At 43.9% G+C, this 25,012-nt stretch overlaps 1 protein-coding gene across 1 annotated transcript in view; it reads left to right on the top strand.

Moving 5' to 3' along the window:
• Window positions 1-517: 517 nt before the first annotated feature.
• Window positions 518-25,012, top strand: part of LOC114774347 (neurobeachin-like) — a gene marked incomplete at its 3' end in the record, with an annotated part of 88,888 nt that continues 64,393 nt past the window's right edge. The window contains 13 exon segments of the mRNA XM_028966272.1: window positions 518-744; window positions 4,348-4,443; window positions 4,642-4,646; window positions 5,197-5,284; window positions 5,798-5,951; window positions 8,605-8,731; window positions 12,299-12,418; window positions 13,389-13,535; window positions 18,060-18,257; window positions 18,473-18,606; window positions 19,834-19,942; window positions 21,469-21,621; window positions 23,341-23,509. Of these exon segments, the coding sequence (XP_028822105.1) occupies window positions 540-744; window positions 4,348-4,443; window positions 4,642-4,646; window positions 5,197-5,284; window positions 5,798-5,951; window positions 8,605-8,731; window positions 12,299-12,418; window positions 13,389-13,535; window positions 18,060-18,257; window positions 18,473-18,606; window positions 19,834-19,942; window positions 21,469-21,621; window positions 23,341-23,509 (1,705 nt within the window).

Below are 25,012 nucleotides of genomic sequence, written 5' to 3'. Positions count from 1 at the left end.
CGTCGCGGCCGCTGAACTCGCCGCTGAATGACCCGACCTCACCTGTCCGACCCTCGGCTGCATACGCCGCTGGCAATTTATTCCATCGCTTAGCGCAACGACGGACGACTTTTGGACTGGCGCGGCTCCGCCGGGCTGTCAGCCCGTTGTCAGTCAGGGGAGCGTTACCGTGAGGCACCTGGGCCCTGTTTTCTGCATGCCTGCCTCGGCCCTCCGAGAGAAGGGCGCTTCGGGTGTGCTCTCCTCGAGCAGCAGGCATCGCTGGAGGTGGTCAATTTCATGCTTGTTGGCCCTCAAGAATAAAATCATTGATTGTTGTTTACTGGCTTCTTAATCATCGTTGTTGTGTGTGACGGGAAAGGCCAATTGGTTGGGAGCTTTTCCTGCTCCTTTTTCTTTCAACTCCGAGCTTCCCACCTAATGTGAAATGTTTAGACTTGATTTTTTTTGCAAATTTTTTGTGCGTTGTGGGTGGAACGGGGATCTCATTCCCTCTTTTCCTCTCTCCTCAGTTGGTGGGTGGAGAGTTTGACCTGGAGATGAACTTCATCATCCAGGACGCGGAGAGCATCGGCTGCATGGTGGAGCTGCTGGAACACTGTCAGGTCACCTGCCAGGCCGAGATCTGGAGCATGTTCACTGCCATCCTGCGCAAGAGCGTCCGCAACCTGCAGACCAGTACCGAGGTGGGACTCATCCAGCAGGTGCTGCTGAAGATGAGCTCCGTGGACGACATGATTGCGGGTACGTCTTCATCAATCCGTCAGTCTGTCTTCACTCCCCAGGTTCTGGCATCAGTGGAGTGATAAAACGGCCGGGGCAACCGAATATGTCCAGAAATGCACTTAATAAATGCTGTCAGTTGGATATGAATAATTTATGCTTTTGTGTTTTTTGGTCATGTGATATGGCAGCAGGGGTAGTGGTGTCCTAGCGGATATGGAAGCGCTCTCATAACTGAAGGGTTGTGTGTTCAAATCCCAAACCACTAATGTTCAAAATGCTCTCAACTAACTGATTAAACTTTTTTTCTTAGGTGCACCAGCACAAACGATAGGTTCACAAATGTTTTGATCGAATCGCATTTAACATCGCAGCTTTACGGGTTCACTCTTTACTTTCTTTTCAAATCACTGTCAATATAGGCAATATTGACTTGTAAATTATTATCTAACAACCTGGTTAACATAAAGTTCTCTATTTGAAGCAAAATTCTACAAGAAAGGTAACTTACTAAAAATGTTTTGGTGCTTAAAGTGCTTCACTGAGCTGAAATTAAAAGAAGATAAATTAAATAAAAAGAAAATCTAATTTGAAAGTGCAAATGTTTTAAGGGGTTGAACCTGATTATCATTTGTGCCTGTTGCATTTAATGTGTTTTATAGATGCATTATGCATTATGCAGCATTTAATTTGTATCACTTTACTCGGGCTTGCGCAGTAAATGAGCGGTCAGTTGATGCATTTTGATTATCATGAAAGTGGATGCTGTGGTTAATAGCCAATGCTGATTACTTTCTGGTTGCACTTGAAATGAAAGCAATGAAAGTCTGAGAAGTCGGAAAAAACATTTATGAAGAATGACGTCAAAAAATGTATAAAAGACTTGAGCCAGCATCCACCACCACAATAGTATTAGGTTTGGACTTTTAAATAGCTGTAATTGTCGGGCTCAGTGTGGGGCAGTGGTGGCCTAGCGGTTAAGGAAGCGGCCCCGTAATCAGAAGGTTGCCGGTTCGAATCCTGACCCGCCAAGGTGCCACTGAGGTGCCACTGTGCAAAGCACCGTCCCCACACACCGCTCCCCGGGTGCCTGTCATGGCTGCCCACTGCTCACTAAGGGTGATGGGTTAAATGCAGAGGACACATTTCACTGTGTTCACCGTGTGCTGTGCTGCTGTGTAGCACAATGACAATCACTTCTCTTTGTCAGTGTAACTTTTAAGGCCTGTATCTGACGGGTCCAGGCTACTCACCTCTCTCTCGTGCAGCACGCGAACTTTCAACGTCGAGTAATATCTGGACCATGGCCAATCAGAGACCAGCCCCGCCCTTCACGATCTCTGATTGGTTTAGAATTCAATATGTTCCTGATATGTCTCTGTTCCTTGAACCACCGGGAGTTTATAAGACTTTTTTCCCCCGAACGGCTGATCGCACAGGTTCACACAGAGACGCGTAAAAGAGAAAATATATCAGAAAATGCTCGTTCTGGGACTGGTCTTTCATTGTGGTTTCCGTGTGGATGCAAGGCCAGATTGGACAGAAATTTTACCGTTTCAGAGAAAGACGTGTGGATGGGGCCTTCGAGTGATGGGTTAAATACAGAGGGCACATTTCATTGTGCCGACGTGTACTGTGCTGCAGTGTATCACAATGACAAAAACAATCACTTTAACTTTCAATGGCCGCAGTCATGTGGAGCGTGATGGGACCAGATTGTTTTCTTTCCTAAGCAATGAATTTTGCACAAGAACTTTTACAAGCACTATTAAAATTTCCTGAACCAAAAAAATGTTTTTCGTGGAGCAGGGCAGGTCAGATTGGTCTGATTAACCTCTTCTCAAGAGGCGGTCAGCCCATAACGTCACCGCTGGACCAGGCCCAGCACCATTTTGAATGAATTCCTATGCAGAAAAATATGGGTTGTTTTTCTTATTTGCGTTGATAAAGATACATTAATTCCAAAAGGGCTTAGGGAGGGTTTAAGCGGAGCGGCACACAACAAATGCAGGGATTTCTCGTGAACTTTCACCAGGTTTTGCAGACCCCACGCTGCGCAGCAATTAAGCGCACATTTTTTGCCAGATTAATGCTGCCTCGAGAACATCCCTTCACCCCCCACCATGTGTTCAGCCACTTCAGTTGATCTCGCTGCAGAGGCGGATTTGACCACAGGTCTCTCCTGCGGCCGCGGGGCCTGAGAAATGTAATCCAAGGTTTTATGGTCACATGGTATTAAAGAGGATATGTTGCTTTTTCTGGCTTATTCGCGCTTCCACTGCACTGCAGAGGTCAAAGATTACATTCTGCAGTCCCCTGAGAACAGCAGGTATGGGTGAAGAACACCAGAAGGGTCCTGTGTCCCAACTTCAGGAATGGAACGCATGTGGATTAAGTTGATATCTTTGCTGTGGTGAAATCCATCGGCTTAGGGAAGAGGAGATTGAGGAAGAAATCTCATTAGTTACAGTCTGTTTCGTAATGAGATTGAATGGCAGCTTAGAGGAATATTAAATTTTTTTGCTTTAAGAATGATGTTCAAGAACGATATTTTAGTTTGGCATTCATCTCAAATTAACCCACCCAACCCCCCATTTTTTTAATTTGTAGGCACTTTGTTGCATCAGCATTTCTTTAGATTGTAGTTTGTCTGACATATGCCACGCTACGCAAGGCTCCGATCACATATATCACCCTCATCGCTGGTGATGAAGCATTAAATGAAGACATTACCCGGTGCTGATAGACTGCTGGAGCCTTACTTAATGCTCCTCAGTTTATCACTGCCAGTGAACAGCCCCGAAGTTACGATGGGTATTGCTGGAGTAGCAACTACTGAAAAAGCATCCCTGTGCACGTTAATATTTGCAGACTTGGTGCTTATGGGGATATCGTACATTGGTGCAGTTTAGCATGAAGACATTTAATGGCCGTGCGTAATTGTTATTGTATTAATCTGTTTTTAATCTAGATCTTCCTTCTTGCACAAATCTCGCCTTTGAATATTTAAAGACCTGGTCTCCCATCTTTGTCTTTTTCTTTCATTTTAGTGAACATGTTTAATGAAACCAGGCAAAGTGGATGTAATATATGACATTTTATAGACATGTATTGTAAACCTTTGACTTTGTAATGGTAGCCATCCTGTAATCATGGTCAGTTTAACAAATTAATCCAAACTCTAAATAAAATGTCATATTTTATAATGAGGAACATTAACCCGATATGGAGTTTAATATGTGTTAATCAATTGAAATTTGAAAGCATTTTTGTATGCACTGGTATCATTGCTGCATTAGCATTTGCTACTAAGGTCAATAGAGAAATGATGTTGAATTCTGTCCCACTGGTTTTAGAGAGTCTTGTTGGAAGCTGTGAGAACAATTAACATAACACAGCTGCATTAATTACTGATAAAACATGTTCAGCTAATTACTGATTAATGGTGAACACATGACAAGCGCTGAAATGTTCCCCTGCAAATTTGATGTTAAAAGTGTACCAACAAGCATATTTATGAACATTTACAGAGGATGATGCAGGTCATCGAAAGTATCGGGTCAGTCGTGTCTTCTTTACGTTAGCGGTTCTTCTTTTTATGATGTTCTGTCTCTGTTTCCTCAGACCTGCTAGTGGACATGCTGGGGGTCCTGGCCAGCTACAGCATCACCGTCAAAGAACTGAAGCTTCTCTTCAGCATGCTGAGGGGAGATGGAGGCCGTGGGTGAGTGACAGGACTCGGGTCACAGGAGAACAGCTCAGGGCAGGGCTGGGATAAAAATTCCTTTCAGATATTTGAATATTTACACACACACACACACACACACACACAGACATATATAGGAACATTGGGAACGTGAAAAAATTGTACCAAATACAACAATCATCTGACCATTATGCTGCTCAAACTTGTTCAAGTGTATGTAATATTTTATGTGGATATGTTGGAAACATGTGGATAGTTGGTAATTATTGGCTCAGTTTGTTGAGATTATTAGAGGGGCAGGGGTGGACTAGCTGGTAAGGAAGGTTGCCTGTTCGTATCCCGATCCGCCAAGGTGCCACTGAGGTGTGCACTGAGCAAAGCACCGTCCCCACACACTGCTCCCTGAGCACCTGTCATGGCTGCCACCTGCTCACCAAGGGTGATGGTTAAAAGCAGAGGACACATTTCGTTGTGTCACCGCATTCTGTGCTGCAGTGTATCACAATCACTTCACGATCATTACGTGTTTTTTGATATCGGTTTTTGTCTGTATTGCTTTGTTGCTGTGCCACAGTGTCACAGTCTCTGCCTGAGTTGAGCTCAGACTGATGCTCTCAGACTCAGTATTGACTGTTTGCTGTGGACCAGACTGTAATTGACGGGCCACTGACTCGTGGTGGTTTCCCTGTGGTGGAAAGAGTTAGACACTTTTAGGTCTCTTTTAAAGAAAGTCCCTGACCTCTCATCCTCTCTTCCTCCCTCTGTAGCCAAAACATGCGTTCAAGCTCCTGTCGGTTCTCAACCAGATGCCGCAAAGGCACGGGCCGGATACCTTCTTCAATTTCCCGGGACGCAGTTGCTGCAGTAAGTCTCAAACCCGCTCTGACTCAACAGGAAGTGTAACCAACTGAAGATTTAATTGTCTTTTTCTGTTCGACTTATTCATTTTTTGTTTTCAATACCCTGGGTTCAGAAAACCCTGGTTGTTTTACTTCGGTCCAACTCACATTGGAGATAAATGTGGGGATCAGTGCTTTTGATCATGGTAACAGGAAATGGCGGTTAATGAATGGAATATTCTGCAGAGCGTCCCGTTGTTGGCAGCAATTAGTTGCTTTGTTCCCTTTAAAGTCAGTCACTTTAAAAGGCTCATTGATTATTAGAAATCCCTGTTGCAGCTGAAAACAATAAAACCGGCCCAATTCAGACTGGTTAAGTATTTGGTGCATCAGCAAATGTGGGTTCGATTACAGAGTTATGTCACTTTTTGGTTGGAAAATGACGTAACGTAATTGTTCAAGAGGCAGTGTACTGTTATTTGCGGTGTACTTTCAGCATTTAAATCATTTGTATGTGCTTTAGTCTGAGGTGTTCCTAACACATCGACCGTTTGTTCCCAGGCAATTGCTTTACCACCTATTGCTAAGTGGCCTTATCAGAATGGCTTCAGCCTGAACACTTGGTTCCGGATGGACCCCCTGAATAATATCAACGTTGACAAAGACAAGCCCTATCTGTACTGGTAAGTACGTTTCATTGAATTAGTGGATTTTCTGGCTAACGATGCTGACGGGCCGAAATCTGAGGAAATCAGGTCGTGTGGATTATCATGGAGGGTTTTGTCTTGCCGCTGCTTAAAGTTCCCCGCTAAACTTGCTAAACACATTTATGTTTGGTCCCGGGTGATTATGCCGAAGAGAGGGAACCGGGTCAGGTTTTTGTTCCTGATTAAACCAGATCCAGTGTGAACCGCGGTCGCCGGTTCAGGGCGGAATCAGAGGAGGAGAGCGCGGAGGGGGGGGCGCACCGTGGAAACGAGTATTCATTTGGTTTTTTAATGTCTGCTGAACAGAAGGAGCGTCTTGTGTAGAGACGTTGTGGGTAATTAGCACAGAGATCAATAGCCCGGAAGCCCGCTGTTTATCGTCTGCTATCAGAACCATCGGGGTGCGCGGCCTACAGGGGAAGAGGCGGAGGAGCGGGGGAGGGCGCGTGGAAGGAAAAAAAGAAGCAGAACAAGAGAAGTGGTGAGGGAAAGAAAACATGGAAGATGAAGAGGGGGGTAAGGAGAAGATGAAAGGGATGGGGATGCGCGACAAGTGCGTCTGTTTTTCCTGTCGCTCCTGTCTCACCCGCATTCCCGGACTCCAGTGGTTGTTACTGGAGTGGAGGAACGTAATGGTCTACAAACTCAGCTGTGGACCGCTGGTGAATCCCTGGTGATCTTGATTTGCATCCCGTTTCATCTGAATTGAGAACATGGTACAAATTGGGGACATTTACAACAAGCAAATAGAATACATTTAAACGGAATGTCAGGCTCCTGTCTAGGGCAGGATGGGACACTGCTGCATTCAAATGAAAAAAGGAAGAGAAGGTGAGCTCCAGCTCCCAAAGCGGCCACAGACATAACGGTCAGCAGGACACGCAATGGTCAATCATGCACCAAGAAACAATATTTTAAACATTATGAATGTGACAGATGAATTAGAAATGACTCATTCCTCTATCAGCGGACATCACTGTCTCTGTTAAATCTGTTTACAGACCAATTCAATCAATTCAAACATTTATAGGAAACATTTTAGGAAAAGGAAACTGAGGCCCCTTTTATTCTGGCTGCCCACTGCAGGAACTTGCAGGCTTCCTGCAAACACAGAACAGAAACACACCAAAAAACCAGGACGTAACAATCGTTGACATATTAAAGAGTCTGGGGTAATTATTGCATTACGCTTATTCTGGATAGTGGTGTCAGATAAGAAGGCCAGTTTTCTTTATCATTATGGGATCCACCAGATCCGGACGATTGGTATTCTGGCTCCATTGGCCTGCTGGCAACTCCTTGGTAAAACAGGACGCGGAAGTGTGTTGATGTCCTTTGCTAATCCTGTTTATGCCTTTGGCTGCTGGTGGACGGCAGCCCAGCGCCATTATGCGAAAAGCAGCATCGCTTCTCTGCGCCACTCATGCTAATGCAGGGAATCTAATCAACAGCAGGCAGCCTCTCTCCCTCCGTTGCCGCCCCGTGAACTGACTCAGGATCAGCCCTTCCTGCTCGGGCTCAGCATGTACCCCCGGATGTCCACAGATCCCAGATCAGCCTTAATCGCCTTGCCTTATCAGCTTAGCCAGTCTACGGATCGCTGGTCTCAGCGGAGTCTTGGAGGAGGAAGGGGAAGGACGGCCCGTCGCATGGAGGTCATTACTGCTGGCCACTGCCGACTCTGAGACCCTGCGGGCGGGCCGAGGTGACTGCTGAATGGCGGGATGGCTCTGCTCAGCTGGCGGGGGGGTTTCAGATGAAGGGCATCCCGTCAGCAGGGTAGGCAGATAGAGGGAGAGAGTGTGGAGGGAGCCAACTCAGCCAAATCATTCATCAGCCAATCTGAAGAGAGTGAGATGGCAAAACTCGCATGTTTTGTCACCGGTGTTCCCCAATGCCAAACATTCATCAGCAGATCTTCCCCCTGGAAAAGGAAGTTGATTTACTGACGTGTTTTCGGGTGGCAATTACGAGCGTATTCTCTTTTAAAAAAACGGAACAGGAGTGGATAATGTCATCCACATTGGCATCCGTCATGGTGGTCTGCCAACAGTTATGGCTCCAGGCCCTTACCCCATAATTTATCAATTTATTTATATATAGATTTTCCTTTCATCACACAAACTTTGGAGCATTTCCCCAATCGACCTTGACTTTGTAGTTAGCTGTTTAATTATCCTATTTTCTGTTGGCAGTGGCAGCAAAAAATTACAATGACAATTCATATTAATTCCAATTCCAATTCAAGATTGATTCAGAAATTTCAACATTTTATTCAGGTCTTTCAGTTACAAACGAAACCGCTTTTTTTTCTGTAATTGGTGAAGTACTTTATTACATAGTAATGTGATTTTGACTTGTGCTGTCTATTAACCCTAACACTCTGGTTACGTTGTCACATGACATGGTCTAAAAATACACTTACAGTATAGTCATTTGGGACAACGAAGAGAATTTGGAACCAAATCATGTTGTTTTTGAAATCCTCATGATTTTATTAGTTAATAAATGGTTTATTTTCCCTGGTGTCTTTGGTTTCAGACTGGCCGTATCAGAGAAAATTGGGATAAAAATCTAAGTGTTACAGTTCTACTGTTCATATGCGATTTTAATCTCTGTGTCCTTGCAGCTTTCGCACAAGCAAAGGAGTTGGGTATTCGGCACACTTTGTTGGCAATTGTCTGATTGTGACCTCACTGAAGTCAAAAGGCAAGGGATTCCAGCACTGTGTGAAATACGACTTCCAGCCTCGCAAGGTGAGTGCTGTTTTCACCCAATTTTCACTTCTGACCCATGTCTTTAATGCAATCCCCTCTCATACAAATCCTCCTGCTACTAATGAGCTTGAGCCTATGTTCGTACCAGGGGGTCTGAATGAGTAATTAGTGAATTGAAATAAATGACAATAAATGACATTATTAATGGTTTATATTATACTACAGAAGGATTTGCAGCATGACTCAGTCTTTTTAAAAATGTGTCATTTTTAGTTAATCTTTCACATTCTTTTAATGTTAATGTTTAAAATATTATGTGTGCGTTTTTCATATTTCATAACAATAGAAAGCACTTTCAGGAAATTACTGGAAGCTTAAAGCCTGCTATTTTTTTCTCTGCCTTACTAGGAGTTTTTCCTTGCACGAAATATGAGACATCAGCTGTGGCTGACCGACATCTGTCCAAACCTAATCTATTGCCCCCAAGGGATATTTCATATTTTAGTGTAACAGGCACAAATGCTAATAACAGATGCCTGTAACTGCTGATGTGGGCCGGGTTGATTGAAGCAGTTAAAAAGCTCTTAGCTGTAATCCCTGCCTCTGCACTGCTGACAGGGTCTGCAACCTCTCCTCAGCCCGCCCGTTTCCTCACATAGCCAGCGCACACTAATTCCGCTGTTTCCATGATCATATGCACCGGTAGCCTATTCCTGGAATTAATAAAAAAAGAGGGCAGAAAAATAAAATAAAAAACAGCCCATTTCTAGGTAAATATCTGTTCTTTTTGCTCAGTGCACTTGCAGAGTCATTAACAAACCGTGATTTTTTTTTTTACTGTACTATATAGAAAGTCAGTGACCCTCAGCAGTAGAATGGCTACTGTAGTGAATAGCAAATGTAGCGTACATACTTTGCCCATTGAATCTGAGTGAAATGAAATGTCATTTATTGACATTAATATATGTTGGATGATGGATACTCTGCCTCTTGCCTTCTACTCCATGCGACAAATGCAGACGAAAGTGACATGAGAAGCAAATATTACATTTATGGTATTTATCAGAAGCCCTTATCCAGTGCCACTTACAATCAGTAGTGACAGGGACAAGTCCCCCCTGGAGACACTCAGGGTTAAGAGTCTTGCTCAGGGACACGTAGTGTAGTAAGTGGGATTTGAAGCTGTGACTTTATGGGCATGTTACCCACTACCTACTTACCTACTACCAAATACGAACTTTAACATGTAGAGGGACATAAAATATGTTTGACATCACTTTACTCTACATTTCATGAATACCAGAGTATTTATTTTAAGTTTCTTCAGATTAGCTTTTTTTTTTTAGGAATCGAATATGAATTCTGAACTGATTAAACATAAACATAGCCATTGGAGTAGTGGCTAATCTGTGGATGGATAATTTGTCCTGGATAATCAGACTGAGTGACATAAATCTAAATGAATGGAAGCAAGACCTTTGGTATGCTGTGCAGTGGCATTTTTTACTGTATGCTGTGACAGTTTGACTGCCTGGTTCCTTTTTCTCTTGCTTCCTCGAGCAGACGTTAGGAAAAGCAAAGGGCTGATGCAGAGAGGGAGGGAAGACAAATCACAGTTTGCTTTAGTACTCCTTTGTCTTTGTTTTTTGCACTGTGGTGTCCTGGTTGGTAAAGTGGCAATTAAAGTGACGCTGCGAACACACTTCTGAACAAACAACAGTTTCGAACGATAAAAAATGTGTGTTCGTGGATTGTGTACAGCAGAGCCTGGTCTCGTTCTAAGATTGGATGCTGCTTGCTTTCTTACATTTGTCTGTGTAACAACTATTTCTTTACCGCATGCATGCTGAACAGAATTTCAGTATCAGTCACTGGATAAGGATGTGGCAACAGCAAAGAACAGCAAAATGTATGCCATTTAAATGTATGTCATTGGTATGTGGAGAGAAAAATGCTTGGATCCGTAATTAAGAGTTAGGGAACTGAAAACTTTATACATCGGTACAGAAATTATGACGATAACCAGGTGACTTAAGCATTTACACAGATTTCTAAATGATTTGATCCATAAAAACGACCCTGTCAATCATTTAATGTGGGGGGAATGCTGTTCAACTCTTAAAGCTTAAAGCAATAATGGGCTTTCCTGGTTTAATTGCGTTGATTAAATGAGATTTTTTAAAAGGTTATGGCCCCTTTAAATTCATCTGCATTCATCAGATTTTATTTCCTGTGCACATGTAAATGAAGTGTTTAATTCCTTTTGATCTGCAGTGGTTCAACACGGCAGATTTCCTGCTTCAAGGACTTAACCGATCCTTGTCTGAGTAGGTGAATTGGTTAACATTTCTTTTTTTTTTCACCAGCTGCAGTCGCGTGAAGTTATAATCCAGACAGGTCATTGTCTACAGCATACAAAGCATTTCTTTTTTTCAGTTTTTGTCCGAGTATTTTGCTTTTTCTTTTTCCATCGCATCTGCAATACAAAAGTCCTTCAGACTGGAGTCTCCTCCTCCTTGTGTCGCGTAGACATTTTATATCATTCTTCAAGGCATCTTCAATCAACAGGCTGTTTTTTTTTTATTCACTTGAGGCATGTTTTACTCTTAATGTTTATGTGCTAAAAATGTATATATTGAGCCTTCTTGCTTCATAGGGGAACCTGTTGCTGTGGGAAGGTGATGTTAAAAACGTCTTTGAAAATTGAGATCGTTCATCCTTCCGTTAACATGGATTATGTTTCTTCCTTACAGCTTTACATTTAATTACAGGTCAGACTCTGGATCAGCTCATTTATGAATACATTTTCCACATCCTGGACATTGGAGTGAACCACAGGATCATTTGATATCTGCACGCTGTGACCGGTTTATGCATTTTTCAGGAGCAGCTCTGAGAGGAAATGAGCACAAGCAATCCCGCTTCTTTCATTTTTTGATTCTTCATATGCATTTTGCAGGATGGAGCTTAAGGCAGATTTGAGATGCTTGTACTGCACCATAGCTTGTGTTTGAAGACATTTCAGCAGTTTCTGCCCGCAGTCTGTCTGGGCATTTCTTCCTCTGCCGTAGTTCCCTCTGCAGAGAACAGCCCGTCACCAAAGCTACAAAATTACAATAGAATATCACAGAAATATCACAGCTCTTGATGCCATAATGACTTGCAAACACACGCATCCAGTTAGCTAAGTCTGGTAGAATGGCAGAAAACAACAGCATATTTAATTTTATTTCTACCACTGTACAGACACACAAGAACATACACGCTGTGTCACATTTCCAGAGCAGAATGCCTTAGTCCTTCTGCCCATGCTCTGATCTATAATTAATATCCCAATGCAAATTTTTGCACATTAGGTTCTGAGCCCTGTGGCTTTGCTTAGTTTTGGAAATTTGTACTTCTTAAAGAAAGGGAAACGGATGCCAGAATGTGTCCTCCTCTCTTTTAATAAGTCTGATTTTTTATAGAACTTTAAGTGGGACGGTGAGCTTTTGCCCTCAAATAACCCAGGTGCTAGGAACCATCCTGAACCTTGACCCCTGAAAATGGCAGGAAGGATGCTGGTGGCCCCGGGGTAATTTTTTATGTTTTTTTTTTTTTCTGCAGTGGTACATGATCAGCATTGTACACATCTACAACCGCTGGAGGAACAGCGAGATCCGCTGCTACGTCAACGGTCAGCTTGTCTCCTATGGCGACATGGCATGGCACGTCAACACCAACGATGTAAGGCACCCTGCCTCGTTTTCTTCTGCTTTTTCTTTCTCCCACCCCCTTCCTCCCACACCGGGTCTGGCTTCTTTGCATTGTTTGTTTGGGATGTGCGTTTGCCCCCAGGCGCCACTCAAAGCGTGGTGTTTGATCCTAATGTGCGGTGTGAAATTCTGAAACGAAAGATACGTAAATCCCCAGCAGAGCTGCAGAAATGTCAGAAATGTGTGGTTAACATTTTGGCAGAGCATTCGTACTGATCTTCACACTGAATATCCATTTGTCACCGAGGTACCGGGTACAGAGAAAGAGGACAGGAATAGAAAGATTGAATATAAAAAAAACCCCAGAAAGGATCCGTTGGCAAACAGAAGAGAAAATGTCTGGCTTGAGGCGAGGCTTGGAGTAAACACGAAGTAAAACAGAAGAGTTTTGATGGTGAGCTAATTATTCTGCTGAGCATAAATTCACACTTACCTCAGTGCTATTCCTCACCAAATCTCGCTGAAGGGCATTTAGATCTCCACTGCGGCTCCAGAGTGGGCGGCGTCCAATCATTTGTACGATAATGAATAGGAACCAGTTGGACCACCCCCCCTTCACCGAGTTCACCTTACAGTAAGAAGGGATCTGAACAGCCCCCCCGCCTTGGTGTAAAGCCTGCTGTCGTTGTGATGCTTTGTAATTATCGAGATAATTCACATGCACCTATAATTGCTTTGCAACTCCAGCTCTCATGCAATGTTCATGCAAAAAAAAAAAAAAAAAACGTGTCCAGCCTTAGGGCCAGATTTGCTAATAGCTCCAGCTTGTACTTTTATTTGGTCTCTTCCTTTTTTCAACCAAATCGATACCTTATTTTCCTAAGCAGTTGCTGTCTTATTTGTTGGACAATAGCTGACAGGCTTTAGAGACCATTAGACATCTGATTATTATAGGAAGTGCTACAGAAGTTGAGAAACCATTACATGAATCCCCGTTGCAGAGCTACGACAAATGTTTCCTGGGATCATCTGAGACGGCGGATGCTAACAGAGTGTTCTGCGGGCAGCTTGGGGCCATCTACGTGTTCAGCGAGGCGCTCAATCCCGCTCAGATATTTGCAATTCATCAGCTGGGACCCGGTTATAAGGTACGTACGGCTGTATCAGCCTTTGAAATCAATGCATCCTCGCGGCTGGCTCTGCAGTCTGAGAGGTGCGCAGACATTGGGCCTTCGAGTGTATACTTTAATTAACACATACGCCATACAAGATCATACCTCTTGGTGTTATTTCATTTTTTTCTTGATGGACCTGTAGACAAACTATTTCTGTGATGTGAAAATCACCTCATCGCTCACTGTTGATAAAATACGTACAGATGGGAACGAATTTGAGTTATGAAAGAAGAAATGCACCTACCACCTCTCATAAGAAATGCATTTTAATGCATCATATATTACTGCTCATTAATGTGTGTGTGCTGTAAGGTTGCCAATTCGTTTTCTATAAATCACTGCAGCCTGTGTCTTCCCTTAAAAACCAGGCAGTCAAGGGCTGCTTAAAATATCTAGAATATTGATAATATCTAATTAGGTGAGAGCTTACTTGGCAAAACACACGCTTGTGGCAAAGAATGTTTGATATTAATTATCATAAATTGCTTATCTTACTTTTGAAGGTAACAGCCTTGAAGCATGGCATCGGGAGACGTATTACTGCATGCAAATAATGTGTGTAAATAACAAATATATTGATAATAAATGATCAAAAACCCTTAAATAATCCAACATTATTGAATGGGTTGGTATTTGAGATTTCTTTGTTTTTTTGTTTTTTTTTCTGGTCTTCAGTTAACAATAAGGGGGCAGCTACTCCTTCATTAGGTGGCATTATTCTTAATTTAGTCTTGTTTTGTACCTTTATTGCATTCAGCCTTGCCGAGGACAGACAGAGAGTGCTTTAAGGACTCGATGGCTTGGTTAATTCCTGGTCTTTTATCTGGGGTCTTGACAAATGGACTCAGTTGCACCTGTCGGAGGTGACATGGGTTGGGTATTTAATGGATTTTGTGTGGAAGGAACTGGAACCTAGGCTGTGCCAGAGATGGGCTGGCGTTCTATATGCGCGGATGACTCAGAAATCCCTGGAGAAATTCCTTTGGCGGTTTCTTTCTAATCGGTGCCGACTTGCCGTTTCCCTTATTAATTGTGGTTCCAGACCCTCCATTACTGTGTTCACACACACAAACACACACACACACATACAACGTGACCAGGTTTTAATGAAGTTGAAGGCTATTACGCACTGTGACAGGGTTATGAATAGGGTCTTCTCGGGCCAAGAGCCTGCCATGGGAGTGAGGCATTCTGGGTAGAATGACAGACAGTCCGTCTGTCAATGTCTGTCAACGTCTGTCATCGCTAGGTTAGTTGAACAGAATCCCACAGGTGCACCAGCACCTACCTGTCCTCACACCAACACTCTCACACCACACAAACGCACACTCACTAGCATTCTGTGGCTTTTTCACTCCTCTCTCAAACACTCATTCATTCACTGACTCACACACACACACACACACACACACATCTGGTAAGTTCACAGCTGTTCCAACCTCAACACATCCAAGCAGTGAGACAGTAGCAGGACCCATCTGCCACCAATTTTCATTAAAATAAGCTCCACTCATTCATCCCCCATGTCCTCCCTCTCAAGCTCCTGCATATCCCAACGGTGACTTTTAACAATTTAAAGCTATACTGCTAATCTAACGTCCGCCTGTGTTTGCTGTCTAGACACGCTGATGGCCCTGTCATCACGAGATGTGACAACAAGTGATTAAACCCACCGGGCCTCTGGGCTCAGAACTGCTGCGCTGGCTTGGCCTAGGTGCTGAGCGCTCCCTTTTGTCTCAGTGCTGGACCGAGTGGCTCCGGACACAGTGACGGTGGCGCTCCAGTGACGGGATGTGTGCGGACAAGGCCTGTAGGGGATATCCTGCCTGTTGGCCCGAACGGGCGCTGCAATTTGCGTGATTGCGTTTGCGTGGGTGTGATTGGCGTGACTCACAGGCACCAGGTGGTGATGTAAGAGGCTGGCTGCTTATTGCATGGAGAGAGAGCGGCAGGGTTTTGCAGCATTTTTTATTTTATAAAGCTGACACCATTGTTAATAATTTCACCTTTTTTTCCTAATAATTCTTCCCAGAACTCATGAAGATGCTGCTGTGAAAGTCATGAAACGCAGTAGAAAATTGCATATCAGCTTCCAGCATGAAGCTGTGGACTCTTAGCAAGGCTTTGTCGGTCCAGCTCCCTGCAACCGTGTGTTCTTCAGAGGGATTGTGCTGGGCTCTCGGGGGTCCCTGCACTCGTTCGCTGCCTGTCACCAAAGACAAATGTTGTGTCGCCGTGGGGGTCGTGCTACAGTAAAAGGCTAAATCTGATAAGCAGCGTTGCGTCACCATCAGGACTCTGTCATGGCGTGGTGAACCTGGGGGAGGGGGGCTAGGCTTGACAACCACCACAGCAGAAAATGCTGCTTCCTACACTTTTAGTAAAAAAAAAAAAAAAAAAAAGGGCAAAATTGTGTTTTTGCAATAACGCTCTTGTTTATTATGTTTTTATTGCAGTTTGCTCTGAACAGTTTCTGTTCCCGTCCTTCTTCTCCTGTTTATACCCTGTTAGAAGGAAATTGGAATATGCAACATTTTCATTTAGGATCTAATACAACACTATAGGTAATTGAAATAAAAAAAAAAAATGCTAAAATAAACAACGGTGGTGTAATTTTTCAGTTTATAAAATCACACTGTATTGTAATAGAATGTCCATACAATGAAAGATGTTACATTTTAAGAGTCATTGGGCTGAATACTCACTGGCTCAGTAGCCATCGCTCCTTATTCAGGACTCACACAGTATTTGCTCTCACATTCACCCCTACAGACAATTTAGAAGCGAGTGTTCAGCTAGTGTGCATGCCTTCGGCTGGTGGGAGGAAACCGGAAAACCTGGACAAAACCTGCACCGATACGGGGAGAGCATGCAAACGTCACCCATGGCTAATTACATTTACGACAATTACTTGTAGTATGCTCTCCCAGTATACTTCACAATTTGTAGTAATGCATTTGAATATGGCTTGTCCAAATCCATTTAGAATGCATTGCATAATTGGCACAGCTAATTGTCCCACTGAAACAGCAGAATTATATTCTGGAACAATATAATAGTGTTAATAATGGCTTAATCTCTTAGTGTAATGTGTTTTTTTTTTTCCAGAAGTGCTGCATGTTCGACTGTTTGATAGAAAACATTCTATTTTCGGCTTTCCTTTTTTCTTTCGCCACGCCGTTTCGAGCTCCACGCCCATGTAAATTGTGTCTCTCAAGGCCTCTCCGCGCTGCTGTTCATTTGAAATGTTTCGCAGGGCTCTGCAGCAGGAGCCCCGACTGCATCTGCAGCCTTTTGAATGGGCTGATGTCACCGGCGCTACGCACCGTGGGCGACTGGAGTGGTTTCTGCAGCAGGTAGCACTTAAGCTGTCGATCCGGCAGCCGCGTGCGCTGCTGCGCCAGTCCGAAAGATGCGCCAGCGTTTTCTAAAGTGTTTCTCTTGGTCGATTACATTATCTGACAGGTTTGTTCAGGGCAACAGTTGTGTAGTTCATGAACAGGGTTAATCTGTGTTATTTGTAATTGCCTGTGCGAAGAGAATTGTTTTAGACCATGCTATCGACCAAGAACGCGAAACAGACGTTACACAGGCAAATAGCCGACATAACAGCCACACTCGTCAGGCATTTTTACTCCATCTCCAGGTGATCTCATATGCGAGAGCCAGAAAAGTCTTGTGAGGCGCTAAAACAGAAAAAAAAAAAAAACACACCAAGGAGGGCCAAACCAAAGACCTAGACCCCCTGAGTCTCTTCTTTCTTGCTAAACACACTCTCATCCTTTGTCTGATATTTCCGCTGGCCTCTCTGGGCTCATTTGCAAAGTAAAACCCCGACCTGTGTCATTATATTCCCACTGGGTTGAAGTGAGTGTAGTCAGGGAATACAGCGTGTATTGTGTTGTCCACAAGGCTGTAGGCTATTCCGTTTTCAAGCTTTATGAAGCCCACAGCTGTCTTGAAAACAAGTCTTTGACCTGTGGAACATGATAATAAAATTAGCCGATGTATCCGATATAGCATAGGTGTGATGATGAAAAAAAACGTATATGCGTTTGTCATTAAACCCAGTCTGATGGTTTTCGTACAGAGCGGATGCCACAGTTGGAAAAATATGAACCTCTTTTTAGCCCGATAAAGTGTTTGGCTTCAATGCAGGGGAACAACACCACAAATTAGTATTTAAAAAGCTAATTGCCACCATCTCCCCCTCTCCTGACGGGAGTCATCATTACGTGTGCGTGAGTGTCTGCAAAGCCTCGTTGCACTTCACACATTTTGTTCAAATGTTGAACTTCCTCCAGCTGACTGTGTGTGAATTTGGCTACGGCAGAGCACATGTGACTCTTGATGTGTTGCTGCTTTAGGAGGCCGTGTTTTCTTAGCTCGGGATGAAGAACATTCTGACAAAGAAAGAAAGAAAGAACGGATTGAGAGGTGTCAGTGATGTTTCATTCTGTAAATGCATTGCTCTCTCTCTCTCCCTACCGTCTGCAGAGCACCTTTAAGTTTAAGTCGGAGAGCGACATCCACCTCGCCGAGCACCACAAGCAGGTGTTGTACGACGGAAAGCTCGCCAGCAGCATTTCCTTCACGTACAACGCCAAGGCCACCGACGCCCAGCTGTGCCTGGAGTCCTCGCCCCGGGAGAATGCCTCCATCTTTGTGCACTCCCCCCACGCCCTCATGCTGCAGGTGGGGGTCGCATGTGATCTGTCACCAGCTGCCTCAGTAAAGTGGCACGTAGCTGAATATCACCTGCAGATTATTTCCATGTAGAACTTATGGAAGCTCTGCAGGGTTGACTGCTGCTGTGTTACAGTATGGCTCATTTAATAGCACAGCAGTGTAATTTTGTGTATTAGGGGTGTATTTGTTTGCTAATGGTCTATTTTTGCTCCACCCCGTAGGATGTGAAGGCGATTGTGACCCACTCCATCCACAGTGCCATACACTCCATTGGGGGCATCCAGGTCCTCTTCCCCCTCTTTGCCCAGCTGGACTACCACCAACACAACGACAGCCAGGTGGAGACCACAGTCTGGTGAGTGAGGTCATCTCTACCAGCCAGATGCAGCTCAGGGCGAGTCTGGCTGACCCAGTGGCGCCGGGCCCTTGCTGGGGTCTGGAGGTTGCAGCTCTCTCGTCCCAGCTTCTTGCTGGAGCTCTGGCCACTTGGCACATACAGAGTCCCCTGTAAAGGGCTTTCTCCCTCTGCCATAAATAAAGGCCACTTTCTTTGTGGGGTGGTTTGCAACCCCACATTACAGTGAAATAACATGAAAAATTTGTGTATTAGTCAATCAATCAAGTCTCATTAATTTGGTTAATAGTTTTGATTTATTTTTTTTTGTCCTCTACGGTGTGTTATCCCCCTTCGTGTTTGACATAGATTTTTTCGGTGCACAGATGCCTGTAGTAGATGACTGTCATGCTGTGCTAAATAAATGGAAATCTTTTAATGGGAAAAATGCTGTGGTGCTTTAATGGTTCGTTTGGGCTTTGATCAGATCAAATGCAAACGTGGCAGGCTTGTTCAAATTCAAACATCAATTTAACTTTAATATATTGAATTTTCACTTTAGAGGTGAAAATGCTTTGCTTAGATTGCTAATATAGTCCCCCAAAATAATCCCCAGACTCATTTAGTACAGCTCAGTTTTTGTTAGGGGCAGTGGTGGCCTAGCAGTTAAAGAAGCGGCCCTGTAATCAGAAGGTTGCCGGTTCTAATCCCGAGCCGCCAAGGTGCCACTGAGGTGCCACTGAGCAAAGCAGTGTACCCACACACTGCTCCCTGGGCGCCTGTCATGGCTTCCCATATTATGTTGTGTGCACCGTGTTCTGTGCTGCAGTTTATCACAATGACAATCACTTTACTTTCACTGTCCTAAATGAGTTTTGGGGGGGCACATTTGTGGTAAGCTTCATGTTGTTACATATTTTGTGTGACTCAAAGGTTATTCACAAGGCATCATAATTCAAATAGTTAATTCATACTGCAGTGAAACAATCAGGTCAGTCAATCATTCAATCAGTCAATCAGCATGATCTATAATTTTGAGTGGTTGTAATACGATGCACCAAAATACAGCAATATCACAGTCAAACATCTAAAAAATAATCTTCAATACTAATGAATGTTCCATTACATAATATAACTCACTACAAGGCTACAGTTGCCTGGAAGCAAAACAGCAACAAACTGTGTGCTGTGAATTTGTATTCTCAGTCCATCGTTTTAGTCTGGTTTCTTATTTGTGTGAATATGCAGTGCGACACTTCTGGCTTTCCTGGTGGAGCTTCTGAAGAGTTCTGTGGCCATGCAGGAGCAGATGCTTGGAGGGAAGGGCTTCCTGGTCATTGGTTATCTGCTGGAGAAGGTAGGTCCCAGTCGACCGCCTCCTTCCCGCCTCACAGATGGTTCCATGTTAGCATGAAGGGAGGGGCGCCACTCTGATCACTCTGATGATGAATGAAGACCAGTGTGAACCGCCACTGTCAGTCAAAGCCTTATTTCTCCTAGTCGTGGGCATGACAGCTCACTGTTCAGTGCAAACCACTGCCCTGATGAGCATAAAAAAAACACCCAGATCATCCCCATCCCTTTTGCTGGAAGCCCTTGTCTCTTTTTATCTCTCCCTCCATCACTCTCCCATCACCCCACTCTCTTGCTCTTCCTTGCCTCCTGCTTTCTTACAGCCCTCTGGCCTTTATCCAGCAGCTCAGAGACTTTTTTTTCCTGTTTTGACTTTGAGAAACAACCCCACTTTGTCACTCAGCGTCTGCCAGGGCCGTGCCGGAGTGCTTTTTTGGAGACTGCACCTGAAAAAGCATGCTGGCACATTCGTGGCACAGCCCCCGCTGCCAGGCTGGGCTTTAACGCATATCCCGCCATCTGTTTTGGGCGTACGCACTCCGCACCTCCCCCTTGCCGTACACCTGGGTGCACCACAGGTGCCAGACAGGAACGATGGCATATTACTGCAAAGTTTGAAACTCCTCACTCCGCCTGCAAAGTCAAATGCAGCCCAGTGGGCAGCAGGCCATGTGATGACCACTAGTAGCAGTGTTATTACACTTGGCACAGATCTTTGCTCGCATCGCTTTGATCACTGTTGAGTTTTGCCGGGCTAATGGAAAGTTTTTTTAAAATAATATATGCATTAACCCCATAATAATTCTAGGGCTTTTTGGTGGGACCAGAGACCCATTCCATACATTTAATGTGAATTTGCCAAATAATAAATCTCGAATCTGAATGTTGAACAGGGTGGCTGGGAAGTAGCCTAGTGGGTAACACACTTGCCTATGAACCAGAAGACCCAGGTTCAAATTCCACTTACTACCATTGTGTCCCGAGCTAGACACTTAACCCTGAGGGTCTCCAGGAGGGGACTGTGCCTGAAACAACTGATTTGAAGTTGCTCTGGATAAGGGCGTCTGATAAATGCCATAAATGTTAATGTAAATGTAAATTTAAATGAACAGTAAAGAGGAGCTGTCTGTGGTGCTGATGGCTTATGTCAATATTCATTCATACAGTGCATAGATTTCACCTTAATCACATATACATGTTATTCTGCTCGATTTCCAGATTTTGATTCAGCAAGAGTTCCACCATTCATCCTTTTGCATTTTATAATCACTCGTATTCATACGCTCCTTCCTGAATTCCCAAATTCCCAAATTTAGGTTCCTTCCACGAAATATCAGTTCATCCTGCTGCAATATTCCAAAGAGCAGAATAATAAACCACTTTTGTGCCTTTTTGCTTAATCTTCCCATTTACTTCCATTTATTTAATACCTTAAATTTCAACCACATCACATAAGATGCTGCTTTGAATGAACTTGAATGAATGAAAAACAAGTATGAGTATTTTTAACAAACTCTCTCTGTGTGTCAGTCATCACGGGTCCATATCACCAGGGCTGTACTAGAACAGTTCCTGTCCTTCGCCAAGTACCTGGATGGCCTTGCCCATGGAGCGCCGCTGCTCAAACAGCTGTGTGACCACATCCTTTTTAATGCAGCCATATGGATCCACACTCCAGCCAAGGTAAAACACACACACACACCAATGAAACACTGACCTGCACACGCCTTCAAACACAACACACTTTTTTAACTCCTCTCTGCTTGCATCTCTAAGATGTTAAGAAAAAAACATTTGCTCTCTTGCCTCTGTGCTTTTTCTAAGCCGGTTAAGATTTCAGGGTTCTGACGTTAATGGATATTTCTCTTTTTTCTGTATTAAAGCTTTTATTGAACTTCAAGGATTTATTACTCTCACACACGCACACACACTGAGCACATGAAGAGAGGGGATGTTTTTTGAAATGCATAAAAAAGTGAAATTTGGTTCCTTTCCGATAATGACCCATGAAGAAGCGCGTGAGGCGGAAGAGTCTGGCCTGTGTGGAAAATACGTTTGCTGCAGAGACTGTGCTAGTGGGCCACCTCATGAATAAATAAGAGTGGGGGCTGCAGATGGAAATAAATACAGAGACGTGTAGAGAAGAGAAGGAGATACGTGTGTATGTGTGTCTCCAGAGGGCCCTCATCCTCAGAAGTAGAGCAGATAGAGGGAGCAGGAGAGAGAGAAAGAGAGAGCGCAAGATACAGACTGAGGGAAGGATGGAGCAAGAAAGAGAGACAGAGCAGCAGTAATGAAATGGGTTAGAGCGCCGTGTTTTTTTTTTTAAATAGAACATCCATTCCCTCCCTCCTGCGCCCTGGGACTGAAGCCCGAACCGCTGCCTCCCTTGAGGCTGCGGACCTGGCCCCTTCCCTCGCCTTCAGGCATCGGCAGATGGAGACCACCAGCTCTGTTTGCTGAGCCGGGCTGTAATTGGACCAGGCGTCTCACCCTGTCCCCGCCTGGGCCAGCTCCACTGAGACTCTATCAGCGTCATTATCTCCACACCGGCGCTCTACCCCACAGCACATATCAGTTAGTCCGATTCTACAATGACCTTTTTTTGTGGCCAGAATGTGAATGTATGTTTGCTGGGATCCATGTGATCAGGGGAACAGGCTTAATTACAACAGGGCATACTAACCGAGCATGCGGCTGGGTGTGTGATGCGTAGTGTAATGCAGGGTCAGTGGGTTTGTGTCTTCTGCTAGCCAGCGTGACTGTGCTACTGCGGGGAACGTGGACGCTACCGGAGAATCTAAAATCGGTGCTGTAATTACGTTCAGATTAAAGGAGCCTAAATCAGTGTTTATTAAACAGAGCCCTGCTGGGACACGGCTGCACCTTAGCAGGTGTACCGGCTCCAGCATTTTTATGTCCAGTAATTGGTTTTATCAAAAGTGAAGCCATTTTCCCCAATCACTCTGACAGGTGCCACATACGTTAATATAAAGTTCACATCCGCCATCAGTATGACCCTCTGGACACCCTGCTGATAAAACTAATGAAAATTATAAATGAACACCGGGAAGCTGGCTAATTAACCAAAGCAAAACCCTTATAGATGTAAAATAATTAAATATTTAATAATCAAAGGATGTCAATTAATCAATCATTAAGAGATATGAGGTGAACAGGGCTATTAAATCATATAATATTTTTTAATTAATTTGGGTTCCTTTGATTGGCATTTTGTGTTCAGTTTTCAGCATGAAAATTAATCTGAAATCTGAATGTTAGTGTATGTTAATGTGAATCTGCAACAAAAATCAATGGATCCAAAAGGATGACCTCCAGCCATGTTTGAGAATTACATACACACTTTTAACAGCATTATTTCTTTGTTGGGACTCCCCCCAGGTGCAGCTGTCCCTGTACACTTACCTGTCGGCTGAATTCATTGGCACGGCAACCATCTACAGCACCATACGGCGTGTAGGCACTGTTCTGCAGCTCATGCACACGCTGAAGTACTACTACTGGGCCATCAACCCCGCCCACAGCAGCGGAATCACCCCTAAAGGCCTTGGTGAGTTCATGCACACACACACTCACACACACAGACACAATAATACACACTGTTTCATAAAGAGTATTCATACATATATGGTTCTTTATTTAAACAATAGATGTTTCTTAGCTTTATTATGATGTGAAAACACAAAAACACACATACACAAGCATACACAGTATGTGCTTAAACGTCTGTAACCTCATACTAAAACAGGAGTGTTAGTGGATCACGTGGCGTTTTAATGAAACCTTTCTCCCTACCGCTGGCCTCACCCACCTCAGACTTGCATCAGTGAGGGCAGAGAGTGTGTGTTCTCTTGTCACACATCTGTCTGCTTGTGAGTTTATGTATGAGTGTATGCATGTATGTAAAATACATGTGTGTGTGTGTCTGTATATGTGTGTTAGAGAGAGAGTTTGCTGAAGGTCTGCTGAAGGTCTGTTTTGTGCATCAGACTCTGAGTGCCCTTGAACGCTCATTTCCTCTCGGCTACACCTTGTCTCATTTCCGCTGCTGAAAGCCTGAGGAGCTTGGCGTTCTGTGCAGCTTTCTCCACCGGCCCTCGGTGGGAGGGACCATGCCTCACTCATGTGTCTCCCTGCGTTAATGTTTAATGATTGGTGGGCTTTCTCATTGTTACAGTGCTCTTAATTTAGCGAACAGCTTTGTGTTAATGCATTTCATTTGCATAATCTGAACAGACACAGTAATAACAGTATAATTATGGAGTAATTACATATATGTTGCACCATGTTTCCCCTTGCAGCAATGCATTTATCACGATCCCTAGCTAACGAATGCAGTATTCAGATTATTATGCTAAATCCGGCCAAACTCTGTCTGTATAAAACATTTGCAAGTGGGTGGCCAAATTAATTGTGTCTCTAATGAATTGGTCCCCTAACGACTCATCTTTCGCTGTGTGTATACCACTAATGATTTCCCATAAACCGAGTCAAACAGAGGGGTGGAACACAGTTAGCGCTGATCGCTCGTAACCTCTGACCAGCCAAGCTTTGCAGCCTCTGTCGTTTTCTGCTGTTTATATTTTAACCTTGCCAGAGCAACATAATATCACAGTAAAGCACCTTAGCTCTGCTTAATGATGAGGAAGGGCGAGGCTGCAGCTACACCAATTATGTTTGGTTGAGGTCTACTGCCTGCATGCAGCCTGGCAGCCATGAATTTTTACATTTTGACATTTCTTCGTCTTGCAGATTTTGTCCTCCTCAGCACCTAATACACAGTAATTAGAGGTGCAGCACACATGTAGTGGTTAATTTAAACCAGAACAAATATGCTGAACAGAACAGAATAGGGAGGGTTTTGTGTGAGGATTGTCCAGGTATATACAAACAAAATAATTATTTCAAATATGCACTGCACTGTTGTTATGATTTTAATCTGATTGATTTTGTAGCCCCGTTCTTCCATTTTTTTTAAAAGCCATTGACAGAGTGTCTGTATCACATACTGCTTATCTGATTCTGGATCCATATACAGTACAGGCCAAGTTTG

The sequence above is a fragment of the Denticeps clupeoides genome, unplaced genomic scaffold (assembly GCF_900700375.1).
Source record: "Denticeps clupeoides unplaced genomic scaffold, fDenClu1.1, whole genome shotgun sequence".
Lineage (NCBI taxonomy): Eukaryota > Metazoa > Chordata > Actinopteri > Clupeiformes > Denticipitidae > Denticeps > Denticeps clupeoides.
This window is presented reverse-complemented; position numbering and strand designations above follow the sequence as displayed.